At 35.1% G+C, this 13,257-nt stretch overlaps 2 protein-coding genes across 2 annotated transcripts; one reads left to right on the forward strand and one right to left on the reverse strand.

The window, feature by feature from the left end:
* Nucleotides 1–26: 26 nt before the first annotated feature.
* Nucleotides 27–4,842, reverse strand: LOC145642150 (uncharacterized). The gene is made up of 4 exons (XM_081693245.1): nt 4,676–4,842; nt 3,193–3,380; nt 1,455–2,345; nt 27–1,185 (listed from the first exon to the last, which is right to left on the reverse strand). The coding sequence occupies exons 2-4, from the start codon at nt 3,274–3,276 to the stop codon at nt 295–297; spliced, it is 1,866 nt and encodes a 621-aa protein (XP_081549371.1). The 5' UTR covers nt 3,277–3,380; nt 4,676–4,842; the 3' UTR covers nt 27–294.
* Nucleotides 4,843–8,342: 3,500 nt separating this feature from the next.
* On the forward strand, nt 8,343–11,981 carry LOC145556448 (protein SYM1-like). Its single transcript, XM_081618100.1, has 3 exons — nt 8,343–8,695; nt 9,823–9,914; nt 11,191–11,981. Exons 1-3 carry the CDS (start codon nt 8,546–8,548, stop codon nt 11,597–11,599), a joined length of 651 nt encoding a protein of 216 aa, XP_081474226.1. The 5' UTR covers nt 8,343–8,545; the 3' UTR covers nt 11,600–11,981.
* The last annotated feature ends 1,276 nt before the right edge of the window (nt 11,982–13,257 follow it).

Consider the following 13,257-nt stretch of genomic DNA (forward strand, 5'->3'; position numbering starts at 1 on the left):
AATTTCTTTTGCATGCGTTTCAAATATTTGTCATAAGACTAAAAATAGAGTATTCGAGACTAAAAATAATACACCTCTGAAGTAATGAGTGTTTTCATGACATTACCAAAATGCCCTTTACAGTTTTTTTGCTTTCTGTACTACCAAATTTTGTACCTAGCTAAGCAAGTAATTATGCCCAGTAAGTTACAACATTAGTTGAACAGGGAGAACTTAGTATCTACAACATTAAATGGGTGTAAGACGAGTATTCACTCCTGTAACATTCCAAGACATGGAACACCCAAATTCCTCTCAGTTTAAGAAAACCAATGTACATGAGAGAGCAAGGTGGCTGTACAAACTTGGTTGCCCATGAGATTGCTTCCGACAAATGATGGGTGGTCTGGTCCCAAATCGACAAGCTTGAGCAGCATTAATGGACTTAGCAGCAGTATTCCAGGGAGTTTCTGATGCATCTCTTAGTACCAATCGGCTTTTAATGGTACTAGGGCCAGACCCTTTAGAATCACCAATAACTCCATTGGTTGCCAATAACATGTCAGAATGCGATGAGTTAGACAGCTGTTTCTGATATGCATCTTCTGAACTTACAACTGGCAGCTCCTCAGGGCTATTTCTTTGATCAGTCAATGCTTGGTTTCTTGCAGAAACAAGAACTCTACCCACTTCTTTAGCTACACCAGCAGCTTGCCAAGCTTCAGCAATGAGTGTAAAGGTGCTTTCTTCAGGCTGGACACCGAATTCTTCCATCATCTGAAGCATTTCTTCAGATTTCCACGGTTGCTTTGCCTCTCCATATCCCCAAATTAGTGTTTCAAAGGTTTTCAGATTTGGTGATACCCCATAATCACACATATTCTTAAAGATTTTGTTTGCACATTCCATGTTTCCTGTACTGCACCAGCCATTGATTACAGTTGTGAACATCACAACATTAGGACGAAGACCTGTATTTATCATATGGTTTAGTATTTCCTCGGCCTTCTCAGGCTTCCTTGCACGTGTATAACCTTTAGCGAGAATGCTATATGCATGAGCATCAGGTTTAATTCCAGATTTAACCATATGATCAAATATTTCTTGGCACTTGTCCATGAAACCTGCAGCACTCCATGCGTTCATGATTGTGCTACATGTAATTACATCTGGTTTCAGTCCATATTCTTCCATTAATCTCAAAACCTGTTAGAGATACTGCACATGATTAATATTTCATCACAACAATGGTTCACAAGAAAAATCAAACCTAAACTTATAGTATGGAGCATCAAATCACAAAAGACAAATTGGTGTGATGACAGACATGAAACAACAAGTACCACGTAGTGTACTGAAAGAACATGGGATATAGACCAATTGAATGATTCTTATCATAACAAAATCACTTTATCTGCAGAAAGCACTAATCTTGTAATATACCAAGGGCAGAGTAGAGAAATGTGAAAACTCACCTCATCAACCCCCTCCCGGTCTGTATTATCCAGAAAGCCTTTGATCAAAGAATTGAAAATGACAAGATTGGGACGTCCTTTAACTCCTTTCATCTTATTGATAAATCTTATAGAATCCCTCAGTTTACCTTCTTTACAATATCCACTTGATATGATACAGCTAGTTCTTTCATTCGGTTGTACATTGTTGCTTAGCATCTCTGATATCATCTCCTCTGCCAATTTAGTTTCACCATTCTGAACATAAGCTGTTGCTAGAGTGTTGTAGGTAACAGTATCTGGCTTCAGGCCAGAAGCTATCATTTTGTGGACTACATTCCATGCCTGTGTAATATTTCCCTTGCTACACCAAGCCCTAACCAATACATTGTATGACCTGAGATTGGGTTTTGCCATCCCATTCAAGGACATCTGTTCAAGCAATTTCATTGATTCTTCAGGATGACCAGCAATGCCGAACCCTTTAATCAATGTATTGTAGGTGCTGGTACTAGCTCTGTATCCATTATCTTTCATTTTCAGAAAAGCTTTCATAGCTTCCTCCATATTTCCTGATTCTGCAAATGCATTTATAACAGCATTGAAAAACACAGAATCAGGATTCATCCCATTTTTTTCAACCTGGGAGATGATTGGGTGTATGAATTCAAAACGTTTCAGCATGGTCATACAAGCTAACAGAGTAGTGTATGTTATCAGTGATGGAATGTGTCCGTTTTCAATTAACTGCTCAAACATTGACAGGGCATCTTCAGCCTTTCCTTTTTCTAGCAAAATGTTCATCATCTTTGTTTTAGTACGGACTATTTTGCAACTAGATTTTTTCAAACACGAAGCACAGCAAACTGATTCCGGATCTGGGTATAGCTGGATAACACCTATTTTGTGTCCCTGAAACAAGCACGTCACAAACTCACAATATAGTTAGACTGACTAATTACTACAACCTCAACACATTCGATACATCAATGTATAAATTTGTATTCAGGGTGTTTGGTGAAAGGTAGATTAGAGGTCATTAGAGGGGGAAAAAAAACAAATAATATTCCAAAATTTACTAGTTTTTACTTGGTATTATTTTATAAAAAGTACTCCCTCTGTCCCAAAATAGTTTTCCTGTTAGCTTTTAGCCAGTGCCCTGTAGAGAGCAGGATAAATCAGTCTTAAGATTGACAATTGGATTCTGGAAAAGTATATTGCTGCGTTCAAGATATGTTAGAATTTTCCTCTAGTGGCTTGGGTAAATACTAAAGAGTCTAAAGAGTGAGTCTAGTGAAAAAAAAATTAAGAAACTTTTACTTTTCAACCAGTACCCAAATCGTTTAGAAATACAGAAGTGAGAGATTAGATAGTTTGTGAGGAAGAAGCAGAAACCAAAAGGTCTGATAAAAAATAGAGCAGGAATGCAGATGCTACCCAGGCAATACTATTTCAGAAGCAACTTACAAACAAAAGACTTAATGCGGGTGTTAGTTCCAGCTTGTGGATAATGTAATGACATTAATCTGAATGAGCTAATAGGAAACCTTGTATTAGCTGGATAATTAGAAAGTGTCGGGGGGGGGGGGGGGGGGGGGGTAACCAATCCACTTAAACAGTTTTCAGGATCTCCGTTTCAATTAGTTACACTCTGAACTTTGCAAAGAACATGAAAGAATTAAGAACAATGACAACACCTGAGCACTCAAAAAGAGGGCTTAAGGCAATGTACCTAAGTCTATCAGTTTGAACACTTTACCTTTGCTGGTATAGGTTGAACCATTTCTCTCTTTGTGACAGAAGCTGCTTCTGGGGGCTTGAGCAGAGCATAGAAATGAGCCATATCTTCCACAAGTATACTATTTCAGATATCAAACTGAATTTCCAGATAGCTTGTCACTTTACACAAGCCCCAGGTTCATAACTCCACCATGATTATTCTTTTCTCTAATAGACATGCAATACCAGAAAAAAGTGAAGAACAGAAGCAATCGCTGATAAAAACCATAGTGTTCATTTCACATCCCATTTTTACTAGGGCAGAAAGAGGGCATTTCATAGTAGAATTCAGTTAACTGATGATAATGGGAGGTGATTGGTGAAACAATTGAACATCAAAGACTTGTAAAACACAGAACTAAAGCATTTTTTAAATCAAATATGAAATATGAGTATATTCTCACAATACCGGTGACTACATTATAATACACTGAGTCACTGATATAGTGATATATAAGATAATCTCCAATTGTAGATAAAAAAAGGTTTTGCTAAGATTAATAACTACACCCCCAAAAAAAACTAACTAGTTTAAAGGTAAGTAAAAAAAAAGTAAAATAAGAAGAATACATATGGTTTTTTGATACAATACTTGTATGCAGAACACAATCCCATTCCAACTCCTGTCCCCAATAAAAGCTAAGATAATCAGGCTGGCAGGGGCACCCGACAAAAAGCATAACAAAAAGAGTCTCATATAATGAAGATCCATTACTTAGCCCTAGATCAGACACAGTCACATGTAGTAAAACCAATATTGGGCTACAGTATTGTCTTGATCAGCAAATAAATTATCCTGAAAGCTTTAATCAATAATCTTCTTCCCTTCCAAACCCCATTTCCCTCTCATCTCACCGCCTTCGCAATTGGGGGGCATCAAGAAGACGGTTAATTTAGCCAAACTTCACATCTAAAGACCTAAAAAGTCTTTTAAGTCTACAGCTTAACATCATTTAGCCCTTTCCTGTTCTCATTCTAGATTATATTGTTGACACTTGATTCTCAAAAGAAATACTTGTTGCATATTTCAAAAGCATACATTAAAGATCATAGGCTAAACACAAATTCCTGAAAAATAGGTCAAATTAATTAGTTTAGAGCTGTTCTCCTCTTTCCTAAATTCACCATGAAACTATCCATTATACTTCAATCAGCAAATATTATCCAATTTCTAAGAATCCCTTCTAAGAATATCAAGGAAAGCATAAACAATTCAAGCAAAATCCCATAAATTACCCCCATACAAAGCAGCATCACAAGTAATGTAGACCAAAACCAACTTCCAAAGTTCCAATATTTTTGAAAACCCATAAACTAAAAGATAATCTTACACCATAAAACCCACAAAAATCCGACGACAAACTTGAATTAATTCAGCCCATCTCAAAAAACAAATCAAAACCCAGAAATTAATTAACATAATTGTTAAACAGGTACAAAAAAAAAAGGGGCAGAAATAGTACCTGATGAATGATGATGATGAAGTGTTCTTCTTAGAAATAATTGCAAGAAAAGAGAAAAAGGAGATGAAAAAATGAGCAGAATAAATGGAGTATTGAGATGATTAGTGACGTGTGGGTAGTGGGGTGTTACTATCCACACACACTGTTACAAGGGATTCGGAGATATATTGGAGTTTGGATAATTAGAAATTCGCCAACTTCTTAGCCTTCACACAATTTGTCTCATGAAAGTGATGGTTTGTGTTATGTGGCTCATTCGCATCGATGTTGTGATTTTGCACTGTCAGATAATATAAACTCCTTATTAAAGTGATTTCCATTGATCAATATTTATAGGGTTACAATGAGAAATCTAATTATATTAGGTAATTATAAGATATGTACAGATATCAAAGATAATCTTATACAAAATATATCCTAAACCTAAGATGAGAATATTCTATGGATATTCTCTATCACACCCCCGCAGTCAAAGCGGGAGAAAATCGGATGCTCAGAATGGATCTGAATCACGCATCGAACGGTAAGGATAGTATAGTAACCCATGATCAAAAGAGAAGTAGTAGGCGTGTGCTGGTGATGACGATGAGAAGCAACAACCACGACCTACGTATAGTAGAGATATGCGCTTCTAGGCCGAAGGAGAAGAGTCACGCATATACTTGGGCCAAGTTGCAGATCCAGAGAAGAATAAGTGAAGGGATCAAACCATCATCGGGGAGAAGACACTACACTACTATGTGAAATCACAGTTGAAGAAAAACAAATAAAATTGCGCAAGAAAAGATTAAATCCCACCGCTTGAAATTAATCAATTCTCAAAAGAGAAACTAGGTAGCAAGAAGTAATACTCCACAAAGATTCCAAGTGCTGCAACAATAAAAGGAGCTAACTTGATAGCAAAAGAGATGTGCAAAATTTGACCTTATTGTGATATACCACCACCAAAACAAAATCTATGTGATTATGTGTTAAAAAAAACCAATGAGGCAATGTAAGAATCATTGTTGGTCATGGGGAGGTGGAAATAGAGTGCGGCACATGGAGTAGGTTGGCAGATGTGGTTACTGCCAGTAGTGGGAGGCGGTAGTGTATGCGATTGCCAACAATGATGGAGGAGGCTTTCGCGATTGCTACTGTTGGTGGGAGGCGCAAGGTTACATAGAGATTCTTAAAAAAAAACTTTGAGAAAAGAAAAAACAATCTATATGTGTGTTTGCGGAAGCATAAAAAACTTTGTATATCCCGCCGGTGGGTTTAATTTTCTAACCCACCGGCAGGGTGAGAATTTTTGTATATAATCCCAATATCTAACCTAAGCTGTGATACCATGTCAGATACTGTAAAACTCCTTGATTAGAGTGATTTCCATTGATCAATATTTATAGGGTTACAATGAGAAACTTAATCATATTAGGTAACTATAAGATATATACGGATATCAAAGATAATCTTATACAAAATATATCCTAAACCTAGGATGAGAATATTCTATGGATATTCTCTATCATGCACAATGTTTTCGTCACCAATTAGTAAAAATCCTACTCTATTTATCAACCCCATGATGCAATTTTGAAGGTGTTATGAATATTTTAAAGTCAAGTTTGGATGTGGGATTGTAATTGAAAAGGTTGGGCCGAATTTTATTATTGATGGACTGATTTTTTTTAAGGTAAAATGAAAGACTTTATTGAACCGACACCTCTCATAGCTTTAGCGAGCCAACTCTTGAAGTCCGCTTGAGAGTAGATACTCCCAAGCATTTGTAGTTGGTGGGGTTCGCCAAGCATGCTTGGTTATAACGATGGAATGATGGTCATGGTAAGTTTGTAGCACATGCTACTAGAGATTGAAGGTTGCTATAAAGGGTTTGTTAGACGACGAAGAAAAGGGAGCATATATTAGAATATAATTATAAGATTAGAATATAATTATAAGATTATATCTTATATGTAGCTCTAAGGATTGCATATAAGCATTAAATATATTTCCTAAAATTGTATGGATTAGGAAAGACAAAAGCATGTTTAGATTAGTGTAAATTATGCAACCAACTGTAATGACGACATGTATCATGTTAATCAATCACTTAATACTAAAAGCGACATGTATCATGTTAATCAATCACTTAATACTAAAAGCGAAACCAGTGATGACACATGTCATTCAATGGTTATAAATTTTCCCTCCACTCTTTATCTTTCCTTATGAAAAATATTTATAGCCTATACAAGTAATATTTACTTTCCAGTTTAACGATTATATTTTTGCCATACGCACTCAAACGAAATATTTTTGAATGTATATATTTTACTGTAATTCTTTTTTTTTTAAGCATATAATTGTTAAATTAATGTCGTAATTCGCTATATAAATTATTAAAAATCCGTGCATTGCACGGGACTTTAACTAGTGTATATATATATATATATATATATATATATATATATATATATATATATAAATAAAATACTAACATAAAATTGTTAGCCTATAGATAGTTTTGATGTGGAGTTGGTTCTAAGGAGAGGTAGACCACCATTTGATTTGTGTGACATTTTTGTCAATAGTCACACCACTAGTTAAATTTGGTCATTAGTTGAGCCATATATATTAAATTAACTCGTTGAAAAAAACCTACTTGAAATAAGGTTATTTATTTGTGTTCAGTATTCTATATACATTTTATTTTTGTGTACAACGGATTTTATGTTGTCTGGAATATAAGTCATATACTTCGTAATAAGTAGATTGCATAACAAAGACCGCTTTCTAAATTCGATACCGGATAGCTCCCATGGTTCATGTGTTCATGCCTATTACTCATGCAAATCAATTTGATGATGTGTCAATGTATCATGTATGTGGAGTATGTGACATCAATCAATGTTATTATTAAAACTCAAAGGCAAGGAGTGTCATATCGCCACATGTCATTTTCTTTTTCTTATTTAGCCACGCCATCAAACCGATCACATTGCATGTATTAAATATGTGTACAATTTATTTTTTTATTTTTTTTGGGTGAAGTGTGTACAATTAATTATGATTGTACAATAAATAAATTAAATCAGTTGTTACAAAAAATAATTTAATTTTCATCACCCAAATTAAGTTTTGTAACCGATTGTATTTATTTGGGCTCAATTAGAACGATGAATAATTACAATAATTACAATGTTTTTAAATTGCTATGACTCATTTAATTTGTATCCGATATGTATTTAATGTGATTTATCGATTGAAATTTTCCTATCAAGGTTAAATATTTTTTAGATGCAAAAAAGTATTATACCAACAAATTAATATTTAAGTGATATCCAGAATCGGTTTCAAAAAAAAAAAAAAAAGAAGTGATATCCACAATCTTCCATACCAACCAATTGGCTGTTGGTGTAGTGGTGATTGAGACTACACTTGGTAGGAAGGATCCGTGTATGATCCTCGCAACAACAATTGGGAGGGGATTGAGACCTAACCACCCACAATTGATCCCGAATCTGAATTAACCCAAAAAGCGAATCGGATAAAACACCAGAAAAACAATCGAGGATCGCCCAGGTCACTAATTAGCTGTGACCCTTAAACTCTAAACACAGCACCACCAAAAGACGTATTACACTTTTAGCCAAAAGAACGAAAATTAAACCCCTCAAAAAACCCCCTGAAATATCTAAAACTGCAACAATTTCTATGACATGCACAATATGCCCTGATTTTCAACAATTTTTGGGGGGCATTGCCGCATCTCAATGCCTAATCGAATAATCACCCAAAAACTTTAAAACCCATCTAAATTCATCCCTCTTTCTCTCAATTTCTCTCTCTTTTCGATCAATTGCAGTTTTTTTCTTTAGCTTTTGGAAAATGTTGAGATTATGGAGATGGTATCAGAATTGCTTGACAGTACACCCAGTAAAGACTCAAATGATAAGTTCTGGATTACTTTGGGGAGTTGGGGATATTGCTGCTCAAACCATTACCTTTTCCATGGCCAAAAAACCCCTCCAAATTTCTGTAAGAATCTTTTAATCTTTGAATTTTTTGGATCTTTTTAATTTGAATATGGGTTGTTGGCGAAATGGGTTTATCTGATTATTGTTTTTGATCGTTTTCTGGGTTTTTTCTAGGGCATTTCAATTGTTTGGGAAATATTCTAGTTTGGGCTTTTGAAGAATCTTTAGTGCATTTTTCTTTTGTATAATTGATTTAGGGTTTTTGGTTTGTTTAAATATTGGGTAATTGTTAGGAAAATATTTTAATTTGGTCTTATGATGAATCTTTGGTGCAAAATTCTTGATTTCTTAGGTTCTTAGTTTGTTTACAATTGGGTAATCTTTAATTATATGGCGAATTTCCCATTTGGGAAAATAGTCTATTATCTTCGTTCCAACAAATTTTGAATCGAAAAACAAAGGTTAAATGTACTGAATGAGAATTGTAATTTGCATGGTTTAAAAGGTTAAATAGTTATTATTCAGTCTTCAGTGTAACAGTGTTAATTGATTGTATTAGGCCAATGTGCATTTTCTTTAGGATTTCCTCATTAGTTCTCTTTCCGATTGCTATATGTGTTGCATTTTTGTTTGCAGATTTAATGGGTGGAGATCCAATTTATAGTCTGATATTTACTAGTTAACTGAGTTGGCTCCATTGTTAAGTATGAATTATCTGTGATGGGTGCTCATGTGAGTGTGTTCATTGGTTATGCTAGTGTAGAGTAGTTAGTCTGCTTAGCCTTTTGAAAACTATGGTTATATGAGCTTCTGTCTCTTACCTTGTTTCCGTCTGGTAGTGTTTCTATTGATCAATGCTGCTACATTTTAATCGGTTCTAAACCTATCTGAGCAAGGTTGTGTTGGTTTATGTTAAATTGCTAATAAGCTTAAAGGCGATTGTGTTTTGAGCCTGTCGTTGGTTGTGAGATATCAATGTTTGTTTTTTGTTTCGTATACAACTCTAATTTTCTATTTGTGAGCTAGGACAAGGCTTTGATCTGCCTGTGCCATCAATATGGCTCATTGTGTTGATTCCTTTACTACAAAACATTTTGCCTAACTTTAAAATCGAACAGGATAAGGACATCATATTCTCTTCTTAGTTATTATGGTGGTAATAAGTTGTTACTTCTTTGCATTTCATAGGAAAAGGACAAGAAATTGAAGATCAATTGGAAAAGGGTTGCTGCAACAAGTTTGTTTGGCTTTGGTTTTATTGGACCAGTGGGTCATTTCTGGTTAGTCTTTTCTTCATCACTGGTTCACTACTCACATCTGTGTACAACATTGAGGTTGTGCCACAGTACATTAAAACAACTAATAAGTATGCAAAATTATGTTTTTGTTTTCTTTTCTTCTTGATAGTTTTGTGTATGAGATGCCTATTGACCAAACATTTTTGTCTCTTTTCTATTGTTAATGTAGATAGTGAGTTCCTAAACAAAAATGTTTACTTGAAAACAACAAAATTTCTAATCGTATTCATCTTGAATTTAATATGATGTTGAGTACATAATCACTTTGGAGTTTAACAATATCAATATTGTTGTATTACTTGTATATATACTTACACCCAAGTTGGCCAAGCACCATCATTAAGGGAGGGTTATTGATGGACTTTTATTTTTCTGAGGTTTGATCCAATCTTAATATGGTTACTAGCTATGAAATCTGTGTGGCATCAAGACATTAAATAGCACATTAAGGATAATTGGCAGGATTCCTTTCACAACATTGAAGTACTGTTAGTGCTCTGTATTGGTTCATTAAGTTTTTGGTTTAGTTTTGCTGCAACTAATGCATTACTTTTATAGCATTATGTTTCATATTTTTACCCTGGTAGCTTTGTTTGCCTCCAACTTGGTTTTTTCTTTCATGAGTAATTGATTGATAAGCTCTGATGTTTTGTTGATTATAGAGATAAGAAAATGGCTATAAGTTGCTGTTATTTTAATTTTGTGGTTCATCCCTATAGGCTAACCCTTTGGGTGTGGGGATGGTGGATGTTTGTGCATGAAATGATGGGGATGTATATGATTAAATACTTAATGAATACATACTTTTCAGTGCGCGTGCTAAGAGAAGGGAAAGAAAAGGCATAATGAAATGAGTAAAAAGTGGAGTAGTTTTTAGGACTTGCATTTTCAACTATGAAGTTTCTGTTTTATAGTTGCCCCTTTTACTGTTGAATTTTTTTTGTCCCTGAAATAGGGGTTTTGTTGGATAGCACAATTGTCCTCTATTCAATCAATCAATGAATCAAAGCTTTAATACCATAAGCCTTAATCCTGCAATTGTCCTCTATTAATTTCTTTAAAATGCTTCACTCAAGATTATAACCAAATCACATGTTTTTTTAAGGATGGTAGGGATCTTATCATCCCACTTTATTTTTGCATTACTTTTGCTCTTTGTATGCAAGTCTGTTCAGTAAACTACGCTATCTGTTGTTGGAAGAGTTACTCCTTTTTATTTACTGAATTAATATAGCTGTAAATTATTTCTGTCTTGAAGGTATGAAGGTCTAGACCGTTTCCTGAAGGTGCGAATGAGAATGCAACAAAATTCCTTTCGTTTTGTTGCCTCTAAAGTTGCGCTTGACGGGATCATCTTTGGGCCTGTGGATTTACTAGTTTTCTTTACATACATGGGTTTTACTAATGGAAAGAGCGTTCCTCAAATTAAAGAAGATGTGAAGAGAGATTTTATCCCAGCCTTGGCTCTGGAAGGTGGTATATGGCCAATCCTTCAGGTTGCTAACTTTCGATATGTACCTGTGAGGTACCAACTTCTGTATGTCAACGTCTTCTGCTTAATAGATAGCTGTTTTCTGTCCTGGATCGAACAACAAGAAGACGCAGCATGGAAACATTGGTTTAAACAATTTCTTCATCTTGAGGGGCAAAAGGACAAAGGTGGATGATTGAGGTTGTTATGTTGCTTCTTTGATCCTGAATTTACATGCTGAAGCATAGATTGAAGAGTTTTTTTTTTCAAGAATCATGCAATGCCCATACATGGTTTTTTTTGGTAACTACTGTTGAAGTCGTCCATTCAAATCCAATCATTGCATTGGTCTCTTTATACAAAAGAAACCAAAATTATGCTCGATTTTTTTCCCAGTAAAAACATTTTAGGTTCATATTCTGGTGATATGTTAAAGCTTTCCTTGCTTGCTGGCATGGAATTCTTCTAATTGTAAGATTGAATTCTTGAAAGAGCAAAAAATGCTGAACATGTAGGTGAAGCATGTGCCTTTTAATGTTTTGAAGTGGAAATGTGAAAATGTCAAATGATTTTATCAACCTCTGATTGCCAATTGTTTATAATTTTCCTTGTGATTTATATCAGAGGACAACAAAACTCGTTTGTTGTAGTGTTCAATACAGCCCAAGGGTTCAGCTCTTGTTCTCTTCTGGGGAAAGAATGGATATTGTGCTTGCTAGCACACTCGTACCCGCCATAGATGGATTAGTGCTGTATGAAGTATGTATTCGTCATTTTGCTCGCTTGTTGATGTACTCAGCTGGAAGACTGTTGAACAATAAATTTAGGCCTTGAGATGTGAAAGTATATGTTCGATAGGGGGTTGCTGTAGTTGAAGATGAGAAGTCTGCTAACACACTCACACCCTTCCTATATCCAGGCTTTAGAATCCGGACAGTATGAATCTGAAAAAGCGAAGATTTCAGGATTCAAGGAGATTATAAGAATTGGTCTAAAGAACCTTTTTGGTACATCTGAACCTAAGGAGACGGAAGGAAGAGGGGACCTATTCTTAAAAGATTCCCTAGCTCAATTATACGTTACCAAAGTAGTGTATGGTAGGAGATATTGGCCGAAGATTATTTCTGTCTCCAATTCGAACAACTGTTGGGAAGGGGGAGCGTTAAAATGCTTAGTTCTCATTTCTAGGTTGGCAATGAAGAATGAAGTCATTGCTTGTTTATCCAAAGGAGGCTTTCCAACTAGAAATTTGGGGCTCATAGCACTCCAATAAAGTTGAGCCTCTTCCAAGCTGAGAGACCATATTGCATAATGGTACCACGCCACACGACAGTGAACTAGTGCCAACAATCTCAAGTGGAAAACATGAATTCATGTCCTTGGGATAACTCATTAGGTTGTCCGCGATTTAGCCATTCAATTTCCTTACACAAATTCCATCAATTGAGCAGTCCCATAAGTATGCAAGTCCCTTTACAACATTGCCTACAGTTTTCTACACTACATACGAGTAAAATTGGTTTTTGGATATCATAACATGCTTTTATTCCTTTCTGTTGATAGTTTGAAAGAGTTAGTAAAGCTCATCTTAATTGTGTACTCTGTTCATGTTACCATCTTATTATACGAAGTATAAACTTTTAGTGACTAGAGTATTTATATGCTCCTTGATGTGCAATATAATCATACGATTTGTTCTTTCAAAGTGAGTTCAATAATGATTTCTCTTTTCTATATCTCCTCAAGCTTTGCCCAATTTCATCTCCAAGAAAAACATGATATCACAACTTCACTGAAGATATATTCAACAACTTTGTTAATAACTCACTATATTTCAATTATGTACATCATTAG

The sequence above is a fragment of the Chenopodium album genome, chromosome 8 (genome assembly GCF_948465745.1).
Source record: "Chenopodium album chromosome 8, dcCheAlbu1.1, whole genome shotgun sequence".
Taxonomy (NCBI): Eukaryota; Viridiplantae; Streptophyta; class Magnoliopsida; order Caryophyllales; family Amaranthaceae; genus Chenopodium; species Chenopodium album.

What these genes read in the sequence shown, in the direction of transcription:
- LOC145642150 (XM_081693245.1), bottom strand. Translation starts at nt 3,276, where the DNA reads ATGGCTCATTTCTATGCTCTGCTCAAGCCCCCAGAAGCAGCTTCTGTC. An exon ending in TTCAACCTATACCAGCAAAG is followed by an intron (nt 2,346 to 3,192) that starts GTAAAGTGTTCA and finishes TGCTTGTTTCAG; the next exon opens with GGACACAAAATAGGTGTTAT. An exon ending in ACCGGGAGGGGGTTGATGAG is followed by an intron (nt 1,186 to 1,454) that starts GTGAGTTTTCAC and finishes TATCTCTAACAG; the next exon opens with GTTTTGAGATTAATGGAAGA.
- LOC145556448 (XM_081618100.1), top strand. Translation starts at nt 8,546, where the DNA reads ATGTTGAGATTATGGAGATGGTATCAGAATTGCTTGACAGTACACCCA. An exon ending in AAAAACCCCTCCAAATTTCT is followed by an intron (nt 8,696 to 9,822) that starts GTAAGAATCTTT and finishes TGCATTTCATAG; the next exon opens with GAAAAGGACAAGAAATTGAA. An exon ending in GGACCAGTGGGTCATTTCTG is followed by an intron (nt 9,915 to 11,190) that starts GTTAGTCTTTTC and finishes TCTGTCTTGAAG; the next exon opens with GTATGAAGGTCTAGACCGTT.